Genomic DNA, 27,583 nt, shown 5'->3' on the forward strand with positions numbered 1-27,583 from the left:
AACATTTTAAACTGCAGGGGTATTGTAAGGGAGGGGATGGGAGTAGAAGGTCTCTGAAAGCAAGCTACAATTATTAACCTTAAGGCAGCATATAAATGGAATTAATGAATATGCATACATATATATAAAGTTCTTATCTTGCTAGTTGTAACAAACTGGGTGTAAATTCCATTCAGTACAAGACTTAATTCAGATCATTATACCCATGTTGGGTTATCTGGCAATTGACGCATGAGTTCTTTTACAAATAGGGAAATAATATATTATGTGCACTTTAATCGATCTTGTTGTGCTCTCTCCTATTATTATTTCCTTTTTTGAATAATATGTGTTTTGTTGATGGGCAAGGCTTTCAAACCCCAGAAGCTGTGAAAACATTTAGCAATCATTTCAAGAACATAGTCTTTCTATGGACCTCATCTTTGCCATCTGCTTGCAAACAAAGCAACTTCTCCTTGGCCTTTTCTCCAGTGCTCTTCATTCTGGCTCTTTAGAGAGCATTCCTTCTCTAAATTGAAAAGTATCCAATGCAATTAAAGAACAGTGAAGATCCAGACATCTCACAAAAGTACTTGGAAGAATGTTGCAACAGCTGGGGTTCCCCCCCCCCTCCCTCTCCCTCTCTCTCTCTCTCTCTCTCTCTCTCTCTCTCTCTCTCTCTCTCTCTCTCTCTCTCTCTCTCTCTCTCTTTGGCAATTGGCAGATGGCTCCTGTTTCTCTGTGATGTGGACAAGAACATCTCAAAGTGAGTGCCAAGCTTTGATTACAAAAATTGGAAGTGGACAAATGTGGGTGAATTTTTTTAGTCACCAATCAAGCAGTTCCCAGAAGAATGTATGTTATTTTGTTTTTCAAAGGAAGTAATATTTCTCAATATAATGACAAAAAAATAGCAAAATGTACTTCGGCCCTTAAGAGTCTAATTTTTCAAAAGGGGCCACAAATGTTGTCCATCTTATCTACAATCAATGCACCACACATGACAAGGGATTTAAAAAAGGAAATGTTTATTACAGCATATCAATGCATTATATTAATTTATAAAGCAATATGATTCATTATAGAGATATAAAATACCGTTGCTTAATGATGTACAATTATTGGACACAAGACAGAAAAACTGACACAACTGACACTCATGCTTTTAACATGCATATTTGTGTAAACTGCAAGGGAAAAAATATATACAATATACTTTTAAAGAGACTTTTTGGATTTTCCCCAAAGTCAAAAGAAAGAAGTGTCAGACAATTGCCATTGTATTGGTCATTTAGAATACTGAATTCTGGTTATTGCACCTCAAAAAAAGGTATTAGTGAGCTGGAAATGGTGCAGAAAAGGCCTCCAAAATGATCAAGGGGTAGGAAGCGCTCCCATACAAAGAAAAGGTTTAATAGTTGGGATCTGTAGCTTCGGAAACTCGTATGAGAAAAGAGACACATCTAAAATTAAAACGCTGGAATGTAGGATCTTCCCGAGAAATTGAAAAGTAGGAGATTCGGGGGGGACGGGACCAGATGAAATGGGATTAGTTTAACCAGATGAAATGGGATTTAACCAGATGAAATGGGATTTAACCAGATGAAATGGGATTTAACCAGATGAAATGGGATTTAACCAGATGAAATGGGCTTGGTTTTACAAACATGCTGAGTAAATCTCTCATGGACAAAGCTATAGCTATCAGTCATGATGTCTATCTACCACCTCCAATTCAGAGTAAGCTGGCCTTTTAATTCCATTGCTGGCAAACATGGGAGAATCCTACTGCTGTCAGGCCTGCAGCCACCTTTTCTTTTTGATCTTTGGCCTGCCACATTTTCTATTGTGGGAAAATGGGAGGGGGGATTGTAAGGAGTTACATATTATGTAGCCATAACAAAATTCTTTCTAGAAAGCCAAGGTCATCCTTTGACTCTGCACCTCTGTACCTGACTGGAATTGGATGGGTGGAACTGCCAGCATGGCAGTGGAAGATTGGACCATGTGATGGACTTGTGATCTTGCAAGATCTTGAACTTTCAACTAGGTGGGGAAAACCGGGAAGCTTTCAGATTCGGGTTTTCCAACATGTGGCAACATAGTTCTTTTACTAAATTGGAACTTTGAGTAATACTTTGCCTTGGACTCTGATTTACTTTTGGATGCTATTTGGAACGCTGACAATTGCTATTCTAGTAAGCTTTCCAGAATTATCAGGTGGGTTTCTGTGAGAAACCAGGATCCTAGAAAAGATAACCCTTTAGTTCCGACCAGCAAAATTCTTATATTATAACATTAGAAGGGAAATGGAATGGAACTGAGTGGGATATGCAGGCAAATTCCCCATCTTGACCTCAATGCATATATTCAAGAGAAGAAGCTGTTATAGGTTTATCATCCAGCCTCTTTGTCCCAGCTTGTTTTAAGATTTTTTTTTCAAATTAAAAATAAACCAGAAACTGAAATCCTGCAAAACTAAACATTAACCTCTAGCATTGTCTTTATTTACTTTAATTCTTTATTCTTAAACAAAGAATTCTTAAAGGAGGAAAAAGAATTAGCAAGATCTACAAGATTTTCAACAGTGAAATTATTGGGCTATATATTGCTACTCACTATCATTCCCACAGTTTAATTATAGTAATTCATCAGGGCACCAAGCATCTAAAGGTTCAAGGTTCATATCTTCTGCAGAAATCTCAGTCCTAAAAGCACTTTTGTCTCAGGTGTCAGGTAGTTTGGTTCAAGACAAAGCAAACCATGGAAAAGTAGCCCTAAACTATGTCAAAGTGTACACAGTGTGACTACCATTTTGAGACAACCCCAGAGCAAAATACAGTACACAGAGGTTTTGTCTTTCAAACAGATGATAAACTTGCATCATCTCAGTTTACACCCTTACAGCAGCTGGTCAGCTATTAAATCTTCATTGCCTTAAGACAGTGTTTTTCAACCACTGTGCCGCGGCACACTAGTGTGCCGTGACATAGTGTAAGGTGTGCCGTGGGAAAATTACTTTATATATAGTCAATATAGGCACAGAGTTAAAAAATTTTAACATTTTCTAATGGTGGTGTGCCTCGTGATTTTTTTCATGAAAAAAGTGTGCCTTTGCACAAAAAAGGTTGAAAAACACTGCCTTAAGAAACTATCTTTTTCAATCACCTCTCCACTTGCAATATTTACTCTTATTTGAAGTATTGTTTTAAAATCCTCACTCATGTACAGAACTACAAAACAATACAAAATACTGAACACATTTCTTTGACATTTTAATATATCCAGCGATGGGAGTGTGAAAGCTTGGCATACAAATAGCATCTGAGAAATTGATATTTGGCAAGATTTGCATTTCCTTTTTTAAAAAGTCTCAATTTTAGAAGTTCAAGCACTGGAGCATGGCTGCAACTGGAATCAATGAACTCAAAATTCAGAAATGTTGTTAAACTTCAAGTAGTTACCAATATTCTGATTCAGTGGTCCTTCGGGGTTGGCGTTTCATTTTGAACACATTTTTCAGATTTAAATCTTGGTTGTGAATGCTAGAACTTATTCTTAAAATTAAAAATGTATAGGAGATGTCCTTATGATCACCAAGTAATTTCAAAGTAACCAGCAGATTAAATTGGGAATGAAAGACTGCAATCTGCCTGTCACTCTCTTTCCCATCAAGAATGCAAAATAAGGTGTACACAACAATTCATGTTGGAAGTTACAATGGCCCTGAAAAAAGTGACTTATGACTGTTTTTCACACTTAACGGCCTTTGCAGTGTCCCCATGGTCACATGATCAAAATTCGGATGCTTGACAATTGGCTTGTATTTACAACGGCTGAAATTTCCCAGGGTTATGTCATCAACTTGTACGACCTTCTGACAAAATCAATGGGGAAGCCAGATTCACTTAATGACTGTTGCTAATTTAGCACCTTCAGTGATTCACTTAACAACTGAGGCAAGAAAGGTCACAAAATGGGACCAAGCTCCCTTAACAAATGTCTCGCTGATGGTCATAATTTTGGGCTCAATTGTGGCCATGAGTCAATGACTACCTGTATACAATATATTTCAGGGTCCCTCCTTAAAGATGCTTTTTCAAAGTGATTGACCTTATACAAGATTAACAAAGCAGGCTTAAATGGCAGAAGGCAGATCTCCCCACCACATCTAAATCCTAAAGGATTTTGTAAGTTTATGTCATTTGCACTATTTGGATTGCTGCCTCCTAATCCAATGTAGTATTCAATACTACTAAAACTTGTGCATGTTGGTTAAGAGATGAATACAGTAATTCAAGAGGTGGAGCAACTGCTCCAAATTCCCAACTTCTAAAGGATCTCAGAAAGTAACATGGGAAAAAAAGCCATAGAGCAGTGGGCTGGATGGATCGTTTATCTAAATTCAAGGCAGCTTTAGGTGGTTATGGCTCAGTACTGAGGTTTCTCCTTTTGAAGGCAGTTCAATCCCTGCTTTTACCTTTAAAAATCATCCAGGAGAAAATAATGGGGGAAAACGTCTGCTCAAGACTCTGAAGGTAGTTTTAATTCAGAATAGACAATGCTGAACAACACGAACAACTAATCTAATCTGTGTATAGGGAGGCGTCAAGCGAAATCTTGAAAATAGTCTCTTTTTTTTGCTAAATATAAAATGTCTGTGGATGATAGAGATAATCTGAAGCAGAGAGTTTCTGTGTTAATCAGTGATGCCGCATAAATCAACACAATGCTTACCAAGTTTGCTTATTTAAAAAAATGTGGATCCTGCATTTCATTTAACCAACTTTTCACACTGATGTTTCTAACACTGTTTTTAAATCAACATTTGGTCTCCGTGTCTGCATCTCAATCAGCTCAAGCAGTAAACTGGTGTCTTAATTCTTTGCTTAAAAACTAGCACGGTGGCTTTTGTTCTTACCACTTAAAAGGCACTAGTGTTGACTCAAAAATATGGAGGTTCAAGTGACATTAACTAAGCAGTCCGTTAAGACTTAAATATCTGCCCTACAAAAAGCATTCTAGAAAAATTATTTACAAGAAGCACCTTGTTTTGTTTACACAGGCAGGTGTGTGTTGGTCACATCTTCATAAGATCTTTTTGGCAGATTACCAAAAGCAGCAGCACCAGAGATCCCCAAAAGGTCTACATAAGGCAACCTTCTCTAATGGACTGAATTGCTGCCTTTCCTGGTGGCTGTGAATTCTGGGAATCGCAGTCCCCACACTAAAGGTATCCGGTTAGAAAAGTTGCCATAGATTCTTCTTTCTGTTCCTTGCTTATACCAGTCTTGTAATTAGACACTTGCCTCATTGTTCAAGGCAAGTGAGAATGGGAAGGCTGAAAACTTAAAAGAGGTGAGTCTTTTCTTCTCCAAAGCAAGCCCTTGTCGTGCTAAAAATGGTGCATCAGAAGAAGGAGATTAAATTTGCCCAATGTTATGTTATTATAAGGGATTATTTCAAAGTTTAAGTCAGAGGTGGACACCCGGGCTCAAACGGAGTCCCCCAACACATTTTATGTTGTCCCCGAGATCCCCCCCGAATGAACTAAACAGACACTTTGATTCTATGGTATTGTTTGGAGGATTTTTAAAGTCAGCTAATCTCCACCTAATTTTACCTCTTAAAATTCCCCCAAAAATCTTGAATTCCACACATACACCTCAAAAAAACCAAGCTTCCCATGTTTGGGCCCTGTCCCCCCAATTTTCCCATTCCTTCACCTTACATAGAGTGGTTGCCCAACCTCTGAAGCTGGAAAAGATTAGGAAACCTTGAAATGGCACAACATTATCACCTTGCAGGAGGTGCCCTGCCTTACTTGCTCGATCCCTCTATAGTCCTCAGCCCCCAAAGCAGACATACACAAACATGTGCACTCCGTCACCGAAAAGTTGCTTGCTCTGCTCTTCGAGGTGTTAAGGCAGGCAGTTCTAATGACAGCCGGTGAAGGCCCCTTTTGGAACCAGCGTAGCTGCCCAGCTCCCAAGTCCTGAAAAAATGTCCCCCAAGACCCGTCAGAATCCTGACACTCACTTCCCTTACATATACTGTATAGGTCTCGCCCAGAGGCAGGGATATTATCGTTGCTGCTATCCTTTGCTTTTCCTATGCATTTAGACAGTAGTCATCAGTTTGAGAGAGCCGGACCGAAAGCGAAGGATTTTCTTCTTAAGGTTATGGGATGCTTTAATCTTAACAAAGGCCTTGGCTGCATTTTCATGGAGCTCCGAAGCAGCAGCCACTGCCTGGATGGGAAGTGTCTGAACAAACTGGGACCAAAGGAGACCCCCGCTTTCCTCTGAGTCACTGGTTGTTGTGCTTTCACCAACAAACTCCACTCCACTTAAGCTGGACTCGCTGTCCCCAAAGCAGTTGGTGGTATAGTTGCTCCTTTCATCCTCGCTGGTGTCCACTACAGTGGAGTGGAAGAGGGATTCACATTCAGCCGAATATTCTGAGTCACTAGCAACATAGGCATAGGGGTTAATATAAGGGTGTGGAATCTCAGAATAGACGCCTATAGCTTCTCTCCTGTTCCTCCTGGCCCGCCTAAGGGCATCTTCGTAAGATACCTCTGTAGAGAGTTTCCAGCGCCGGTAATCCGCTCGCTTGTGCTTGGGCTTGGCAACTACTGGTTCTCTGCTATGTCCATGGGGCCTCAGCACAGACTTGAGTACGCCTGGCTGCCGAGTCGGATGGTTGGCATCTGGCTGAATGTAGAGACTTTTCTTCCCTCTCAAAGTGGTCTTTCTTGGCTTCTTGTTTGGATCCAATTCATCCAGGAAGTGACACTTTTTGCCTGTTGGTTTGGCCTTCTCCCGTCCAGCCTGAGGTCCATTTTCCAGCACTGTGACCAGATGAGATCTGTGCTTCACCATAGAACCTTTGAGAATTTTGACACTCCTGGTGCCTTTGAGAAGTCTGACTGTTTGTGGCTGAGCAGGAATGAACTGGGCATTCACTAGGAATCCCTCCTCCAGACTTTGGGATGATGACCCCTCACTCTTAAGTTCCACCAATGGTCTGCTCTCCTGGCCTGATAAAACAGAGCAAGCCGACTGCATCCCACTACTACTTTTAAACGATAGCTTTTTGGGAAGCTGGACGGCTTTCTTTTCTTTCAAGGGTGTTATGTGCTGTTCTGGGCTTTCTTTAGGACAGATCAAATAGAATTGGCCACTTTCCTTGGGAGTATCAGTCTTAGTCACAGGGGATCGCATCACTTCTTGAGTTTTGACATTCTTCGCTGAGGGCTTGCTTTGATCATTATTAGCATTCGGTGGGAAAACAGCAGGTGAGGGTATCTTTTTTAACTCCGTATTCTCTACTTCCTTTGAATTCTGCTTTATGGGAGAAAAGGCACTGTTTTCTAGGGTGAGAATGGTTCCACTGGAATGTAAAAGTGGCTGGATGAGATTCTTCGTGTTAGAGGTATTGCTAGGCGCGGCAGTAGCCATCTGCCGAAGACACAAGCTTCCATGTCTCAAAATCCCCTTGGCCAGGTCTGCATTCAGATTTGTTCTTGGTTTATTAGTCCTCACCAAAGGAGCCTTTTTTTGCACAAGGCTTAAAATATATCCATCCATCTTTCTGCTGGGCAAAGGACAGGATGGAGAACGAGAAGTGTGTGAAAGACAAGAATCCACCGTTTTTTCGGAGTTGAGTTCCGGTCCAACATCTACAGCACTGTCACTGGTTCTCTCGGCTTCTTCTCTTGGGGGGGAACTGGTCACCGGTAGAAGAAACATGGGGCTCTGCACTGCAACAGCATGTAAAGGGCTGGGATAACGGTACACATCATTTCCGGTTTTAGACACCAGATCACACTGGTATTTTGGATGTACATCTGCAACGATGTCAAAAGAATCTGGGTGTGGCATTGAGGGAGAGGCCATCCCCGCTTGCTCATTTTGTTGCATTCCTTTGTTTTGCTCCAGCCAGCTGATGAAATCTGAAATTCAACAAAGTGGAGATGAAATAAGTAAGGAATAACATTTGGAGATGAACTTGGAACTAGTAACTTCCTATTGCAATTATTGTCATTTGGATTAATCATAGTACATGTCTACAGTAGCCCGGGATACAGTTTTCTATAAAATTCGGATTAGCAATTCCTATATCAACATATATATAAAGAGTTCCATGTTGAGGATGAGCCCTTTAGCCCACAGATTTGAGACAGATTGCAAATAAAAATACAATACAAATGCACAGCTTTACTTGCATATTATTCTTATAATATTGGATTTCTTTATTTCAATTAAAAAAGGAAGGATATAAAGGTGGGGCTACAGACATGACCCAGTTCTCTCCAGCCTCAGCTACCAACCTGTGGCTACAGACTATTTCTTTATCCCCTATCAGCTACACTTGGGGGATGGGGGGAATGAGAATATGGAATCAGGGCTGAGCCATATTTTGTTTAATCATCAAGTAAACTATGATTGGCCCACAGAAAATATTATTCACAAACTATAGTGGTCTGGTTTCATACAATAGATCAAAATGTTGTTTAGTTTAGTGCAGGGGTGTCAAACTCAATTTTATTGAGGGCTGCACCAGGGTTGTGTTTGACCTCGGGGGGCCAGGGTGGGTGTGGCTCGGGTGGGGATGGCCAGCTCGATGTCACTCGTATCGGGGTTGTCTGTGGTGGTCTCAGCAGTGGCGCAGTGGTTAAATGCAGCACTGCAGGCTACTGCTAGATCAGCAGTTCAGCGGTTCAAATCTCACCGGCTCAGGGTTGACTCAGCCTTCCATCCTTCCGAGGTGGGTAAAATGAGGACCCAGATTGTTGGGGGCAATATGCTGACTCTCTGTAAACCGCTTAGAGAGGGCTGAAAGGCCTATGAAGCGGTATATAAGTCTACTGCTATTGCTATTGAGCACTCTGCCAGCGAAAATGGGCTCCCAAGCTCCATCTTTGGCCGGGACGGCTCCCGCAACCCTCTGGCAGTGAAAACGGAGCTCGGGAGGGCCGCCTGCAGCCCTCCAGAGCTCCGTTTTGATTGGCAGGGGTGCTGCGGACCAATTCGTCACTGTTTCCAGGGTGGCCCCATGGGCTAGATCTAAGCACCTTGAATTTGACACCTCTGGTTTAGTATATAAATATAGCAACTGATCGATTGGATCATTAGATCCAGTGCTTTTATCCAACAGCCATCATCTCAGTAGAAGCTCATGTAGTAAATGCTATTGTTTTCAATCTTTGCTGTCTATCCCAGTATCTATTGACCAGGAACAAATAGGGACAAGGCTGATCGGGACCCAGAATGGCCCCAGTGGCTAACTTGGTGGGTTGCACAAGCATCCTGGTGTATGCTGCAAAGGAAAATAACCTTAAACATGCCTGGGTATTAGAAATTATTGCTATACCTGCAGACTTGGGCCGTCCATCAGAGCCACTCAAGGATGCATCCAAAGAGCTGCAGAAGCAAGTACTGGAGTGACAACTGGATAAACATTCACTGAAAACAGAGTTGGACGAATTGGAGAGAGATCCAGAAGCCCCATCACTCAGCTCATAAAACCCTATTTAAAAACAAACAAAAGAATCCATTAAAACTGCTTGAGGTTAGTAGCGTGAGGAAGGAATAGGGATCTAGCATATTCCTCCTGAGCCTAAAACCCCTATTCCATATAAAACGAGAGTTTGTTTAAGTAAATGAGATGGAGTAGAGGGAATGTAGCAACTTGATAGATCTGAGTCTAGAGCCCACATCTACCTCTTAATGAAACAATATACTTAATAATCTCCCGTTTCTTTTGGTAAATAAATGTCAACAGCAACATCTGAATAGCGGCTATCGGTGGCTTTTTCTTTGGCAGACATACTGAAATATAGGACTGTAGATGCAATTGCTGTCAGATATAAAGGCCAGTAAAAGTAAGGAGAGGCTTCATCTGATACAGTATAGACATCTTACAGTTTCCATATAAATAACTGAACCTCCAACTATAACCGAACCTAAATTAAGAAGCTGTAGCTATAATTCATGTCATCTGAGCAAGCAGAATTTTGGCTGCAGCTTCCTCAGCCTGTTCCTTATAGCATAACTGTTCCCTGTGGGATATAATTCCTTGCCTTTTTCATGCAAGATGGAAGAAGGCATTAGACATTGTTATTTAATACTGGAGTTCTGTGGACCGTACCTAGGGATGTCCTAGATGCCTGGGCCCCCACAGAATGCTGGGTTGCTAAGCCCCCTTTTACAAGACCTAAAGTCTGCTGGTCATCATAGCTTAGCAATATAAAATGCTTACCTGAACTGGGACGGCTATCCATGTCAAGGTGTTCATCTGTTGTCTTTTCAACATCCAGCCTCAAATCACTGATCTGTTTGTCCAGTTCTTGCAACTGGTTTAACAAGCCAGCATCTCTTCTTCTTAAGCAGTTCTGAAATAATAGCCGGAGTGAAAACCGATTTCAGTGTACGATAGGTTGAAGAAGAACCCAAATATAGCAACAACATAAACCAGTCCATTGTTACTAGATTCTGTTGAACAAATATTATTTCTACTGGTTTTTAGTATGGCTTTTTTTTTAACTTCCTGTCCCAAAGGCAAAGTTTTTTCCCTCTATACCACTTTGCTATTGCACTCAAACAACAAAGAAAGAAAAGGCTTAAGTGTGGAGCGGTGCCAGACACAAAACCAGATCCATAGATTTATTATGTAAGACATACTTTTGGTTTCCATATACAGATCTAAGACTCTTTCTGTTATTAAGAAAGAGAGATTACTCTTAGAGTAAGTAATATTGAATGGGATGCGGTGGCTCAGTGGCTAAGATGCTCAGCTTGTCGATCAGAAAGGTTGGCAGTTTGGCAGTTCAAATCCCAAGCCCCGCGTAAGGGAGTGAGCTCCCATTACTTGTCCCAGCTTCTGCCAACCTAGCAGTTCGAAAGCATGTAAAAATGCAAGTAGAAAAATAGGAACCACCTTTAGTGGGAAAGTAACAGCGTCCCATGGGCCTTTGACGTTTAGTCATGCCAGCCACATGACTACAGAGACGTCTTCAGACAGTGCTCTTTGGCTTTGAAACGGAGATGAGCACTGCCCCCTAGAGTTGGAAACAACTAGCACAATGTGCAAGGGAAACCTTTACCTTTTAAGTAATATTGAAGTATCTTCTCCAATTGTTACCAGAACTTTATTTCTGAGAACCAGTAACACTTATGTTTAGGCATCTATGACTATTTCATTCTCTTGTATCATCTTATCAAATGGTTGAATACTCATCGACCCATACTCCCAAAATTAACATTCTGCCTCCAAGTAGCCCCACTCTAAAATGGCTTGGTTCTGCTTCTTTCTGAAGCTCACAAATTCCCTATATTTGTGTTCAGTCATTTACCCTATCTTTAAGACCCTCAATCAATGAATAAACAAACAAAGAAGCAAGCAGGCAAAGAAACAACATGAGTTTCAAGCACGCTACGTGTGAACCCAGCCAAGGATTGGGTCATTTTCTGGAGATCTTTTCTAGACTCTTCCTGCCATCAGAAACACTGTGACTGAACTCTGAGATGAAAGTCTTTGCACAGTGGCACCAGAGGTGGGTTCCTATCGGTTCAGACCGGTTTAGCCGAATCGGTAGTGATTTAGCAGACTGGGTCACTGCCAGTTCCACACGCCCCCAAACTGGTTCTCCTACAGGGCTGCCATCTTGATTTTTGGTTCTGCGCATGCGCAGAACAATCATAATTGCACAAATGTATTTTTTTTCTTTTTTAACTTTTGTGCATGCGCAGACTTATTTTGGGGAAAATGCATGCACATGAGTGAAGTGAGCATGCGAGTGCAAAAATTTTGTGCTCACTGAACCAGCAGTAAAGCTGGGAGCGACCCACCCCTGAGTGGCACTCCAGCTTTGGAAACTAGAACAATTCCCCCAGTTGTAGCACTGGAGTCATGTAGGTGGCCAAATTAACTCTGTCTTGGTCAACCAAGCTCTTGATTAATGGAAACCATTTTAATTATGGGGGGAAGGTTAATGCACACAATATTTATGCAATGATGCTTTATCTTTAGCCTATGGGTAAAGTTTTAGACTTAAGAAAGGTTATAATTGCAAATGTTTATTATAAATTGACAGAAGGGTATATTTTTGCAATGGAAATGATAACCTTTAAAAATGAAGCAAGAAACTGAGTTTCATTCAAGGTAGCTAAACCCTGAACCCTTGTTGACCTTCTCCTGAACTTGCATAGAATTACAGGCTTACTGTTATAATACAGCTTTCCCAAGTCTGGCGCCCTCCAGATGTGCTGGGTTACAACTGGCAGAATTCCCAGCTTTTGCTCTTCTGCAAAATAAACAACCCAAGACAGGTATCTTGGCTGTATAGTTGAGGCTAGATATTAGCTCACGCTCCTTGAATGGCAAATTAAGATTGTATATCCTTGTTAAGTGATGTTGTCATGATAAGAGCTAGATCTATACAGCTGAAACCCAATTAGTAATCCCCTTCTTCATCCTCAGTTAGAGGAAAGGATTGGTTGCTTGAAGCAATAAGAGCATTTAAGTAAAAGATATTCTTCATGCATGGTGTTGCAAAATGAGTTTAAAATAAGCTCATTAACTTCAGGTCAGAGCAATCAGTTTTCCTGCTGAATCTTATAATTATACCTATCCTTCAATAACACTGCTGCACAACGCTCTTATTTTACGTACGGTATATACTCTGCATCTTCTAGCATTTCATTTCTCTGAAAAAGCATGGTTTTCAGAAAAAGAAAAATGGGGTCCATCTGGAAGGCTAAATGTGTCAACCCCTCTGATTCTTGGCAGGCTGTCATTCAAGGACAGCTTTGTGCAACACGAATCACTTAATAGTCCAAGGTCATTGGTGAATGTGGAAACCCTTTTTGAAGTCTCACTTAAGGGGAAGATGCTCAAGGTTTTTGCAGGCTCTGATTGTCCTGTTACAGCATACAGGTTTATGGAACAATTTTTGACCAGCTGGGGGAAAGAAAATCCATCTATTTTTCACTTTTTCTCCAAAGCCACTATCAAAAAGCTTGGAAGCAGAGAATAGGATCTTTGGTACATAATCCAATGGAACATGTTCATCCATTGGCGTGCAATGCAAAAGGAAAAGAGAACCAGTTTGGTGTAGTGGTTAAGGTGCTGGCCTAGAAACCAGGACACCATGAGTTCAAGTCCCACCTAAGGCAGGAAAGCTGGCTGGGTGACTGAGCCACAGTCACTCTTTCTCAGCCCATCCACTTAAGAATGTTGTTGTTGGGAAAATAGGAGGAGGAAGGATTAATAGGTACATTCACCACTTGAATTACTTACAAAATAATAAAGGCAGGATAAAAATCTAATAAATAAGTAAAATAAAAATCTTTTCTATTGAAAGAAGTCCTTATTGGACATAAGACTTCTTCCTCCATTCAATGGAGTGTAATTTTTTTCTCCATTTGCCTGAAGAAGAGAAAAAATATTTCCCTGTGTTACCCAAACCTCATTCACAAAGGTTTCTGTTATCTCTCTCTTCTCTCACCCCTTTGGCAGGATAAGGAGTGTTACAAAGCAAATATATTTGGTGATTATTTACACCTTAAGGGTAACCATGTTATAGCAGGTTATATACATATGCATACAAAATGTGTGCCGAATCACAAATAAAGGGCAACTCTATCAGTGCACACCATTAAATCCCCCATTTCAATTCAAATCTATTTTCCAGTCTACTTTTTCCCTGATTAGTTGAATGCCCCCAGAGTATCTGCAAAGGATGTGCGGATGTGTGGGTGACAAAACTCCAGATGATGCCAAGGACTGTGCATTCAAATTTTAACCCAAAGCACTACCCTCTTGACCTTTTAACCAACCTTTATAACCGAACTGCACACCAAGACAATTAAATGGCAAGTTCATTCATACAACATGCTATGATGCATTACCATGGATTCATTTTTTCGTTAAGGGAGTTATGCGAACTGAACCCATTTGATTAATTTATGATTTGGTGTATTTTGAGAATCCAGAAAATGAGTTAATTCAGTAAGAAGATAAAAAGTGCTGTGTATGCATAGCATATCTTCACATCCTTAAAAGCAACAACAGAAAGTCACAAATACTATGAACCCCTATAAGCCCCAACAGCTCTAGATCCCATTCCGACAAACTGACATGCATAGGGGACATGTGTGTCATAAGCTTGGCCTTGTCAGTGCCAGTCCAGTTCTAAATCTATATGTCGAAATACTCAATAGGTCAGCATTTCTGATCACAAAAGCAGAGTAAAGAACAAGTAAAGCCTTCTTCTAGTCAAGTTCAACTAAGTTTGCACCAAAGGTGGTATTCAGCAGGTTCTGACCAGTTCAGGAGAACCAGTAGTGGAAGTTTTGAATAGTTCAGAGAACTGGTAAATACCACTTCTGACTGGACCCATCCCCATCTATCCTCTGCCTCCCGAGTCCCAGTTGATAGGGAAGAAATGGGAATTTTGCAGTAACCTTCCCTTGGAGTGGGGTGGGAATGGAGATTTTACAGTATCCTTCCCCTACCATGCCCACTAAGTCACACCCACCAAGCCACGCTCACAGAACCGGTAGTAAAAAAAATTGAATCCCACCACTGGTTTCCATGTTGTTTTCTCAGAGGCTGTGTGGAAATGGATTGGCACTGTCTTTTTCTGGGGTGTTCACTGTCACTGATTTTCTGGCTTATTCTATAGTTCTAGCAAAGATTTGAGGCCTCTGTTCAAGGACTAACCATGTGTATCCCAGCTCACCTTTCTGAGATTAACCAACATCCCCCTCAGTACAAAATGATAACTGCTAATAAAACCTTTATCTCACTTTATTCATTATTTTAGAAGCATCCCCAAATGGGGCTGTTTCAGTGTATCTTGAGCAAGATTTGCTCATCATTATGCAATACATCTTTTTTAAAATGTTAAATGTTACACTGCAGCAATTTTAAATTAAAATGGATGCTCCAAAAATGTGTACCTATTGTTTAATGAGCACAACATGGGAAATTGCAGAGCTGGAGGAGGGTAGCTTCTACTGTATCTGAGTTTTAATCTCTTCTATTGCAATCCGGAATAACACAGGGAAAAGACTAATCTGGGATTGCTGGAAGAGAGACTATTTCCTGTCCCCGGGCAATCTCATCCTAGGTCCAATGCGATTCTCCCAGCCCATCAATAGTTGCTGGCTGAGACAGAAAGGCTCCTTCTTCTAAACTTCTAAAGGGAGACAGAGATCCGTATCAGAAGAGGATCATGGGGATGAGGGGAGCCCTCTTTGTCTCACAGCCAGCCAAGGAATACAACCAATTTCTCTCATTTGCAACTTGCAACACAAGCTACCGGTGCTGAACACATACAACTCTCACATGCTCCAAAATAGCACTGAGCCCGAATGATGGGACAATGAACAGGATGTTGGAGAATATGAGGCTTTAAAAAGCGCTCCATGGAAGGATGGGCTCAGGATTTTATGCAAGAGGTGATTCTTCTTTAAGGGTTCAGGAACATAGTTCAGCTTGAAATACTCTATAAAACCCTTGAGAAAACGGAAATCCAGCCTCAACTTTTTATACAGTCTTTTGTTCAAACTCTCCTGGCAGGACTCTCCCTCGCTCATATGGTCTTCTGAACTCTTCTTGACTTTGCTCTAATGCTGCTTCACTAGATTTACAGATATTTCATCATCTTCATGGCCTGTTTGTTTTGGGAGACCCTTCTGGACGTATATACCAGCAGTGGGTTCTGGGAGGTATGGCCTGGTATGGCCCAGTACAGCCCAGTATGGCCATACCGGGAGTAGCAGAGAGACGTGGCCACCATACCGCTACGGTGGCTCATTTGGGCCACCTGCCCGCCTGTGTTCTAGGGGCGTTTAATGCCGCAACCGGCCCATTGCGCACGTGCGCACAGCGTGTGGTGCCTGCACAACCTCCGCCGGGCAGCTGGGTGTTGCAGGGTGGTAGTGTGTGCATGCACATGCAGCGTGTGTGCCCGTCTGGAATGCCTGGACCTGTGTCCAGCATACCGGCTGTGCCGGGGTCCAGAACCCACCACTGGTACATATATGTCCAATGAAATAGCTTACAATTTTATTTACCCACAAAGCTTCCTTCACCTCATCAAGCCCCGATCATAGAAGGAGACAAGATTGTTTATCCCTGCTATATTAAACCTGGATTGGACTAAGGCATCTTTGCCTTCTTTCAGATTAATCAATAAATACATGAGATTAATCAAAGATCATGAATCATGATCTCACCCACTTCTGTATTCTAAAGTCACAGCTAACTACACAGCTAACGCCCTCGTCACCTCAAGACTGGATTACTGTAATGTGCTCTACATGGGGCTGCCCTTGAAGAGTGTTCGAAGACTTCAGCTAGTCCAGAATGCAGCTGCGCGAGCGATTGTGGGTGCACCTCAGTACACCCACGTTACACCTTTCCTCCGCAAGCTGCACTGGTTTCCTATTGGTCTCCGGACACACTTCAAGGTGCTAGTTGTTACTTTTAAAGCCCTACATGGTATCGGACCTGGTTACTTGAGAGACCGCCTCCTGCCAATCACCTCCCAAAGACCTATTAGATCCCACAGACTAGGCCTCCTCCGAATTCCATCTGCCGGCCAATGTCGGCTGGCGACTCCCCGGGGGAGGGCCTTCTCTGTGGCTGCTCCGGCCCTATGGAACTATCTCCACGTTGAGATTCAGACCCTTACTACCCTTCCAGTCTTCCGCAAAGCAACTAAGACCTGGCTGTTCCGGCAGGCCTGGGGCTGTTGAATTATCCAGCCCCATCTGATGTTACGACTGTTGTTGAATTTTTAAATTGTTGTTTTTATTTTTGTACCCCCTTCCCTTCTTATTGTTAGCCGCCCTGAGTCTTCCGGGAATAGGGCGGCATACAAGCCAAATAAATCAAATCAATCTTTGCTCTTCTGCAAACTTCTCTTGAATTCCCAAATCTTGGTTTGACAGGTTGCACATTTTCATTTCCACCTCTTTGGACTCAAGGCCTGGAATGCAAAAATTGTCTAGAAACAAGCTGTTTTTCCCCCACCCCAGCCTTATGCATACTATGGCTATCCCACACATCCATCAAACTTTGCCTCACCTGATGCTACAAGTAACTTGGAATGGCAACAGCAACAACAAAAAGTCACTCACTTATGTCTTTAAAATCAGCAAATATATCAACAAATTCAAAGCAGGCATTGGTTATTCTTCATTTTCCCATGAGCTGAAGGCTGCACTCATGTTATGTGATGAGTTGGGGGAACAAAATATGAATTCTATAAAACAAAACTAAGCAAATGCAAACAGCTGAAAAGGTTTTTTTTTTAGCACTGCAAACCTGAAAATGTTGCATCTTTGTTAACATTGCTATCTTGCAATGTTATCTGGAATTCATCCGATGCTTGAAAACCAATTAAGTGATTAGGATTTGTCCATCCAACAATAGATTGAATCCTCCCTCATCCCCATTTCTTCAGGCATAAAGGGAGGGCATACCAAGCTGGGTTCATGAACTGGTAAATGTTTTTGGAAGGACGGCAACCTACTATCAGCCTTGAAGGAATCAGTGGTCTGACCTCTTTTGAAGAAGCCATATCTCAGTCCAGCTGTAAAGGACAACCACCACACTTAATTCCATGGAATTACTATTCATCCAGGAACACCAGGCACAGTAATAACCCCAGCAGTTGTTGCAAACAGAGTTGCTCTCCCATAGAAGGAGCAGGTTTATAATTGGGAATTCTTGGGCCCTTGATTCCTGCTGTGAAAGTAGGCAGAAGCTGCAGCCAGCTGGTCTTCAGCCAATTATGGCTATTGCAGTCCTATATGGCCCATGAAGCCTTGGCCATGCCTAACCCACCATGCAATTAACTTATTGTAACATGCTGTAGATAGAGCTACAGTATCTTTCATATCAATCCAAGAACAAGTGTTACAAAGCACAGTGAGTAGGAAGCTAGTAGGAGCAAACCATTATTTCAGAATAGAAAAACAGAGTTGGAAGGGACCTTGGAGGTCTTCTAGTCTAACCTCCTGCCTAGGCAGGAAACTCTACATCACTTCAGACAAATGGTTATCCAACATCTTCTTAAAAACTTCCAGTGTTGGAGCATTCACAACTTCTGGAGTCAAGTTGTTCCACTGATGAATTGTTCTAACTGTCAGGAAATTTCTACAGACACTGCTATCATGTCTCCCCTAGTCATTCTTTTCATTAAACTAGACATATCCAGTTCCTGCAACTGTTCTTCATATGTTTTAGCCTCCAGTCCCCTAATTATCTTTGTGGCTCTTCTCTGCACTCTTTCTAGATTCTCTACATCTTTTTCACATCGTGGTGACCAAAACTGGATGCAGTATTCCAAGTGTGGCCTTACACCAAGGCATTATAAAGTTATATTAACACTTCACATGATCTTGATTCCATCCCTGTTTATGCAGTCTAGAACTGTGTTGGCTCTTTTGGCAGCTGCTGCACACTTCTGGCTCATATTTAAATGGTTGTCCACTAGGACAACTTTGATATAACACTTATTTTCTGATTGTCTGGTTGCTTCATTGGCGACCAATAGATCTCACAATCCAATTCAAGATGCTGTTGTTGTTTTTTTAACTTATAAAAGCTCTTTATAGGTTGGCTCCAAGACATGGTCCATCTCCTCCAGTGGGAATCCACCTGGCTTACACATGTGTGCATAGAGAGACATAAGATCCCATCTCTACATCAGCTCAGGGAATGTGGGAGTAAAGACAATCCTTCTCCATAATAATTCTCTGCCTCTACAGTCTTGCACCCTCCCTGATGATACGTCACAAGGCAATTTAGATCATATTTGTAATTGGGCATTTGATAAATGACTGCTATATTTTTGTTTTTTTTAATATGGATGGGTTTGCCTGTTTTTGCTTTTTGCTTAGTATTGTAAACTGCCAAAGTGAATGAGTGAAGCAGTATATAATATTGTTGAATAAATAAATGCATTTGGGCAACAAACTGAACCACTGAATATTTGCAGCAACAGGGGCAGAGACTTATAAGGAGCAACCATGAAGAGGAACATGAGGGTTACTGGTTGTTCACAAGTTTCTCTCCGTTCTGGAAAATATAATTGCTTTATATAATTAATGGCAGCTTCACAGCAGAATGGCTGGCATCCCAGCCCACACACTTTGGAGACAAATTAAATCTTGCTGTAATCTGCACTCAGTGACAACTGAAGCCAAGCCTGGCATCAATATAACTGTGCAATCTACATTTCACATCTATTTCGGGGTATACTTAAAACAGCTTCGATGTATATCCAAAAATTCTTGTGGCACAGTCTTTGAAATTTATATTTCCAAATATGCAGCAAGTTGATAGATGGTGATCTTACATGATGTTACTGGAATTTAAAGCCTTCAAGCCTTCATGAATGCAATCCTTGTCTATTGCCACATAACTATTCTCCATCAGTGGAATTAGAAGTAGAAAGTACCCTGGTTTAGGAGGATGTGGGTATCAGTAGCTGGACCAAAAGGAAAAACAGCCATATAAGCCAATTCTACTTTGTTAAGAAGCTATATTAATAGAATCGTGGAAGCCTGAAAATACACTTCTTCCACCATGTTTTTGCAGCCCAAGAAACTAGGGGAGGGTCCTTTCTGAGCCTCTTGCCCTGCTCGCCATTCAGCTGAGGTGGCGCAGTGGTTAAATGCAGCACTGCAGGCTACTGCTAGATCAGCAGTTCAGCGGTTCAAATCTCACCGGCTCAGGGTTGACTCAGCCTTCCATCCTTCCGAGGTGGGTAAAATGAGGACCCGGATTGTTGGGGGCAATATGCTGACTCTCTGTAAACCGCTTAGAGAGGGCTGAAAGCCCTATGAAGCGGTATATAAGTCTACTGCTATTCAGTTTCAGTTGTCTCAGTTGAGTTTATTTATAGGCCGCCCTTTTCCCTGAGGGGACTCAGGGCGGCTAACAACTTGTATGGGAGGGGGAGACATACAATAACATAAAAACACAATATATAATTAAAACCAAGCAACATTCATACAACATTCGGGTGGGGGCGGACTATGGTCTTACCCCCAGGCCTGGCGGGATAGCCAGATCTTAAGGGCTGTGCGGAAGGTCTGAAGGGTGGTGAGGGTACGAATCTCCACGGGGAGATCGTTCCAGAGGGTCGGAGCTGCTACTGAAAAGGCTCTCCTCCGCGTAGTTGCCAGCCGGCACTGGCTGGCAGATGGCACTCGGAGGAGGCCTAATCTGTGCGATCTTATGGGTCGAGAGGAGGTGATTGGCAGGAGGCGGTCTCCCAAGTACGCAGATCCATTGCTATATTATGCTGTCTCTTATCTATTTCCCAGAGACCATCTCCTTACCCTACCTCTTCAACCAAGGCCTTTCCTATATATTTCCTAAAGTCTGTTTCAGATTTAATGTCTGCACCTGGGATGACTGTGAACTACTTCATGCCATCTAAAATTCCTCGACATATTTCACTGTTAGTGTTAAAGCACCTCAATACTATTTTTTGGCAAATAAGATAAACCTCATGATTTATATGGGATGCAGTAGCTCAGTGGCTAAGATGTGTCAATCAGAAAGGTCAGCAGTTCAGGGGTTCGAATCCCTAGTGCCGCACAACAGAGTGAGCTCCCGTTACTTGTCCCAGCTTCTGCCAACCTAGCTGTTTGAAATCACGTAAAAATGCAAGTAGAAAAATAGGAACTACTTTTGGTGGGAAGGTAACAGTTTTCCTGTGTGCCTTCGGTGCCCAGACATGCCAGCCACATGACCATGAAGACATCTTTAGACAGTGCTGATTCTTCAGCTTTGAAATGGAGATGAGCACCGCCCCCTAGAGTCGGGAACGACTAGCACATATGTGCGAGGGGACCCTTTACCTTTACCATGATTTCTCCTTTAGTGGCAAGGATAGTTAATTCCACTTATGCTCAACTGTCCTTCATTTCCATTCCAATATTCCCTATTCGTTTCAAGAAACTGGTCTGTAAATTTATTTGGGCAGAATTGATTTACTTAAAGTAGAACTTTACAACAATGTTTTCATTTCAAAACATTGCTTGAAGCAGATGTTTTGCTGAAGCTAAGTCATGTCCGCTTTGATCAGTCCTGGGACTGGAAATAATCTAGAAACACCATATATGATGCTTTCAGTTCCCTGATGGAAGAAAATCAGAATAGAATTATGCTAATTAAACAAAATCACATTAGCTTCCCCCATCTAAAGTCCTCAAATATGTTGGAATATAACTCCCATAACCTAGCTGACTGGTAACTGTGGGAGTTGCAATCTGATAGCTCTTGAGAATTTAGTAGTCTGAAAAGAAAGTAGTTTCAAGTGATGCCATCTGTGAATCTGTTGGCCTCGATATCTGTGCAAGTATCTTGACACACAACTCTTTTTATTTCTTTTCTTCTGCACTATTTCAAATTGAATTCAGGGCTGGGATCAAATCTTGAAGAATGACAACAAATTGCCTTAACAAATTGGGAATGCTGGGAGTAGTTGCTGCTTATTTTATTTATTTATTTGTTGAATTTAGATGGTGCCCAACTCTATGATACTCTGGATGGCTTAGCACCCAATGGTAACAAAACAATAAAGCAGGGGTGTCAAATTCCAGGCTTATGGGGGAGTAAGATCTGGTCCATGGGGCCCGGCGAAACAGCGACCGCCCTGCAGTGCCTCTGCCAGAGAAAACGGAGCTCGGGAGGGCTGTGTGAGGGCTCAGGCCACCACAGACACCCCCAACACAAGTGACATTGACCTGGCCACGCCCACTCTGGCCACGCCCACCCAGCCCAAAGTCAAACACAACCCTGATCTGGTCCTCAATGAAAATGCCTGTGACACTTCTGCAATAAAGCAACCACCCCCCCCCCACACACACACATTATTGTCTGGAAAAGGACTTCCAGTGAAGATACATAGCAAACTTCATGGCAAACTAGATGTCTCTAAAGAGGCAGGGATGGCAGTTGAGTCTCGGAGTGAGGTTAAGAAATACACATTAAGATGGGACAAACTGCAATTGTCATTGTTGGGGAAAAAGATGAAGCCAAGAAATCCTGTATCTCTGATTTCGAATGTCAGCCTTGATGATAACGACTGATCTTTATATTACACAGATTGAAACTTTAGAAAGAGTGCAGAGAAGGGCAACAAAGATGGTTAGAAATTGGAGATTAAAACATATGAAGAACGCTTGCAGGAATTGGTCTACATCTAGTTTAATTAAAAGAAGGACTAGGAGTGACATGATAGCAATGTTTTAATAGCTGAGGGTCTGTCACAAAGAAGAAGAGGCCAACCTATTCTCCAAAGCACCTGAAGGCAGAACAAGAAGAAACTAATCAAGGAGAGAACTAACCTATAAATAAGGAGAACTTTCCTGACAGTTAGAACAATTAATCAGTGGAATGGCTTCCCTTCAGAATATGTGGGTGCTCCATCACTGGAGGTTTTCAAGAAAACACTGGACAACCATTTGTTTGGAATGGTATAGGGTCTCCTGCTTGAATTAGAAGACCTCCAAGGTTCCTTCCAACTCTATTATCTTGTTATACTGATGCAGTCTCATTAAGAACTAAAGTCTAAAGCTATTTCACAGTGTTCCGTGCACCTTCGGCGTTTAGTCATGCCAGCCACATGACCACAGAGACATCTTCAAACAACCCTGGCTCTTCAGCTTTGAAATGGAGATGAGCATCGCCCCCTAAAGTCGGGAACGACTAGGACATATGTCCGAGGGGAACCTTTACCTTTACCGTACTATTGAATTGCTATTGAGTTACAAAGCTTTCACATGATAAACCCAATAAAACGAATACAAAATCGGAACGATCAAAATAAAACTAAGCTAAATAATACACAATACCAACAAACTAATCAGTTAAGCAATAAAATCTGGTTTCAATATCCAGGCATGTTCTCAATCAGGCCTCAGCATTGGTTGAAATAAATGTTATTTAAGATACTTTGGGGCCAAATTATGTAGGAACTTCTGGGTCAAAACTAGCACTCTGAATTGTATCTGGCCAGAACTCAGTTACAGTTAATTCAGTAAGCAATTATTAAAGTAAGGCAGGGCTTGGCAGCAAACTAGATTGCATAGTAGAGATTTTCCAAAAGTCTTTTGTTATGGATGCTTTCTTGATAGAGGACTACTCAAACTTTGAATGAAAATTTGTGGAAAGGGAATTTGCTACTTTTCTGAGCAAATCTGTTCCTCTGCTGAACAACTACAACTATTATGTTTCTTTAATGATATTTTGCTTGGAAGCACTAATTGGTTTCCTATGTTCTATGCACTAGTTTTGTTTCATTGGTATACTAACAGATTTCCAAATAATCAGATTTCCTGGCTTAATATACTCAGCTCCTGAAAAAAAGCCCTTCTCCTAGGCACTCCTCACCTTGGTCACTTCCTCTGAACATTTTCCAGTTTGCTACACTGTCCTTGAAGTAGAGACTCCATAAGAGTTTATAATATTGCAAATGAAAATTGATAGTAACCATGTGCATTCATTAACTGTAATCACTTTTTCATTATTTAATATTAATTACATTGCTATTAAATCAAATCCCACATTCAGTTCCTGTAGTAGGTCTTCAACATGCTATCTAGAGACTAAATATGGACCATGGAATGAAAAAAAAGCTTTTGCATTCCTTAAAACAAAGAAACAACTTGTATTATAGCTGGATTCACTTCAATTTTTAATTAAGCAACATGTTTGCCACTGATACTGTCATTTACAAATCATAGTCTTTGACTTGCAATATTGAATCAGCTATGGTCCAGCTTTATATGCAAATCCCACAGCTATTGGTCTCAAAGCAAGAACGGGGGGGGGGGGGGGGAAGAATTATCTTCCTATTTCCAAGCCAATACCCTCTAATATAACAAATTACTTCCCTGTTTTGATCTCTTTCCTGAGGATATTAATAGGTGAGAATGGCTGGAATGATTAACATGCAAATGATCTTTTTGTATTCCCCCTCCTGGCTCAGACAGTAAAACATAAGTTGAATCACATTCATGCCTGCTCTCTTTGACACACAAATCAAGCATCGTTTTTTGTCCTAGCCTCATCTGGTTTCTGAATTCTAATTCCATTCCTTGGATACCAACTGGTAATGGTTGTAAGAAAAGATGGAATATTTCCGAAGTCCCCAATGCCCCAAGAACAGATCTGCGACTTTTGTATGGGAAGGGAAAAGCAATGGAGTTGACTGGCACCAAATCCACCAAAATCCTAAAGCGTAAAATTAGGCTCTTCTTATCTCTAAAAAGGACTGATATGCAAATGATGATGTCTGTAGGATTGCAAATTGGCAATTGCGCTTCAGGGAGATAAAAATTTCCTTCCCATTGAGCTTGATTCCTGTGGTGACACCATGGACACATCTAGTGTCTCCTTGATAAGAAGACTCAAGGGAATTGCCACTGGCTTCTTCCAGGGAGAGAAATGAGGACCAAGAAAAGAGGGTGAATAGTGAAGTCTGAATTTCACAAATCAGACATTTTGGGCCTTGTATCAAGCTTCCACATTCTGTCTTTTCTCCTTTTCATTGAAGTTTCTTGGAAGTGTTAAATTTTGCATATTCTCTCAACGCTTAATATCAGGTTCAAAGTCAGCTTTGTATCATCTGCAACATGTCCTCTATTTTCTGGTTTTTGCTTCACTCACTGACTCTGCAGACATGGGTTTTGCTGGCACACAAACCACAAGCACAACCACTCTTTATTGGCTGCTTAAGCAGCAGCCCCAAGACTGTCGTTCTAACAATCCTTCCTTTTGATTTTGACTAAATTAACAGCCTTCCTGTAAAGAGACAAAGTCCAAACCTTTATTAAAATGATGGAGGGCAAGATCTCTAGATTCACTGCTTGTGGTCATCCAGCAGGGATCTTCATGCTCCAAAAAGTTCACTTCCTCTCTAGAAAACTGCATTCACATCTTCCGGTCAGCACAAATATCCATGCACATTCGTGAAGTTCAAAGCACAGAAGAGTTTATTATTGCTACTTCTATACAAGAAACTAGTCAACTAACAGTGCAAGATAAGGATCAATGGAACTCATAGGGAGCTGGGCTTGGGTCTTTTGTGGCACCACAATGACTCCAACTGATGACATGTTTAACCCCGTCTTCCAGCTCAGCCTGCTCTTTTCCTACAGGTCCATTCTAGGAACTGGGAAACGGGATGAGATTCCAGTTGAGCAAAGCAGCACTTAGTTTTAATCCCTCCCCCCCCCCTTTCAAGCTCTTTGCAGCCCCTGTGTTAAATATGCTGCAGAGAGCACTCTCTATTGACTTTTGGCGCCTCACCTATTCATTTCTATAGGATTTTTGCAGCAATAGTGTTTGGGGGGGCGCCTCCATTATCTCCAGTGACTAAATTCAAGCACATTTGCACCCCTTTTGCAGAGTAACAATGAAACTCAGCCGATGGCTGGATTCATTTAAGTCCTTTCCTCCCGCTGCACTACAGTATTAATGCAAGCATCCCACATATGCTCCCGCAGCCCTGACAGGAACTCAATAAGATAAATGCTTTCTTCCCAGTCCAGCCCCAGCTTTTGTCGACTGCCAACATCAACAACATTAACAGCATCTGCAGGAGGTGAATTGATTCCCTTCAGCAGCCAATCTAATATGCAACTTGATGCCCAACCAGGCTCCTGCGAGGCTCCTCCTAAGCCTTTATGCATGCACACACCCGCATCTGTAAGCAAATGGAAAAAACGGCGCTAGCTGCAGCACCAAAGCCTAAGTGTGCTGGATTTAGGGGAGGGGCAAGGAGGTTATTCCCGCCGGTCCCATTCCGTGCAGTTGGGATGACAAAAAGCCCCTCATTTGGAGCTGCAGTCATTAATCACCATATACTACAGGTATGGCAGCTATTGTTAGCCAAAAGAAGGATGGGCCAAGGGCCGGCACTGATGCAAAAGGCTGGAAGGCGGAGGCCAGCTGTCCTGCTCTGAAGAGACCGTCATTAAGAGTAATGGAAGGTGGCCACACAGAATTTGGTTCTTCTTAATACTATGTACACCCAGCCCCAAAACTGTGATGTTTGAGGAACACAGAGAAATAACCCTTCAATATACTGCTTAAAAGTTCCCAGCTTTTCCCTTCTGGGCTCCCATCGAAATATACAAGAGGCGGCTTCCATATTTCCAAGGGTGGAGGCTTCAGGGGTCGCTCTCTGACCTCTTAATGCTCCACTGGAGCATTGGAGACCCTCCCTCCCCACACAGCCTGCCTGTCACAGACTTTGAGTCTTAAGGGGACCCTGGAGGTACCTTTAGCACCTCATGCAGAAGCAAACTCATCCATTTCACAAACGAGTTGGCCTCTGCCATTCCTCCCATCTGACACCCGGGCATCCTCATTTCTGCACAGGTTCTTCTTCAAGGAAAGAAGGGGGAATGAGGAAGCCGGTGCTTCTAAGGCTCATCATCATAGGAGGATTCAACCGAAGAGGCTGCACTTCCCCCGACAGCCTTCTTGCCTCGCCAAGCCCCCAAACTCAAAACTGCGCGGGCATGAAGGGCAGGGAGGAAGATCCACTGTTGGAGTATCTTTACCTTAGGAGGGTCGCGGCAGATCTTAAAGCTCCCGCCTCCACCCAATGCGAGTGACCCTCATTTTTCAAAGCCTCTTCTTCCTACCGACCCTGCCATCTGCACGGTAAAACCACCTGGCGCAACTAACGCTAAAAAGAAACCTTTTCCCCTGAGACAAATGAGAAATTCCCTGAAGAAGAGGCCGAATTTCCATGCAGATGGTGTAATTAATTCCCTCCCGAATGCATCCTACATAGGCACTTTGTACACGCTCAGAGACACGTGTTCCAAGCAGTATGGAATTGGGTTAAAAAAGAAAAGAAAACCCAGAGCCGGGTTCCCGCCCTCCCACCACCACCACCGTCCTTCCGCAGCTGATGAGGTCCAGGAGCCTCCACAGCCTCCCCGCCTCCCCCGTTTGGTCTGGCTGCGCCCCTGCATCGCGCCCACCGCCTTGGCTGGCTGGCTGGCCCGGCTCACCAGCTGTCTCCGCAGAAGCAGGATGTTCTCCTCCAGGAACTTCTCTTCTAAGCTGCGCGGCGGGATCCCGGCTCCTGCGGGGGCTCTGGTCGTTTCCCCGGAGCAGATCCCGGCCAGAGAAGCCGAGGGCGCGGCGGCCAGTAACCGCTTGACGCGCAGCTCCTGGCGCTGGCGCAGGAATTCCAATTCGGCCAGCCCGGCGAGTGTGGCCTCCAGCCGCTCCCGGGTGCGCAGCCGCTCCGCCTCCGTCGCCTCGCTCCTGGCGCCGTCCCTTGCCCAGCGCGGATCGGGCTCTTTACCCGCCGCAGCCGCAGCCACCTGGCCCTGCTGCTGCTGCTGCTGCTGCTCCGGCTGCTGCTTCCCTGGCTCCGGACTCGCCTTCATGCCCGAGTCCCGCTCAGCGCAGGCAGAATCCTGCACGGAGGGCACTGCAGGGGCACCGAACCGCCGAGCCTCAGCTGCGCGCCGCGGACGGCAAGCCCAGCCGCTCTGGAACCGTGCGGCGTTTGCAGCCTGCTGGCAGCAGCATCCCCGCT

At 42.8% G+C, this 27,583-nt stretch overlaps 1 protein-coding gene across 1 annotated transcript; it reads right to left on the reverse strand.

The window, feature by feature from the left end:
• Window positions 1-1,308: 1,308 nt before the first annotated feature.
• Window positions 1,309-27,583, reverse strand: DACT1 (dishevelled binding antagonist of beta catenin 1). Its single transcript, XM_087727811.1, has 5 exons — window positions 27,048-27,583; window positions 10,246-10,378; window positions 9,358-9,513; window positions 3,122-7,936; window positions 1,309-2,915 (listed from the first exon to the last, which is right to left on the reverse strand). Exons 1-4 carry the CDS (start codon window positions 27,429-27,431, stop codon window positions 6,099-6,101), a joined length of 2,511 nt encoding a protein of 836 aa, XP_087583937.1. The 5' UTR covers window positions 27,432-27,583; the 3' UTR covers window positions 1,309-2,915; window positions 3,122-6,098.

Source organism: Thamnophis sirtalis, unplaced genomic scaffold (assembly GCF_051295495.1).
Source record: "Thamnophis sirtalis isolate CommonGarterSnake01/CBP01778 unplaced genomic scaffold, rThaSir2_p1.2 scaffold_1, whole genome shotgun sequence".
In the NCBI taxonomy this organism is placed as follows: domain Eukaryota; kingdom Metazoa; phylum Chordata; class Lepidosauria; order Squamata; family Natricidae; genus Thamnophis; species Thamnophis sirtalis.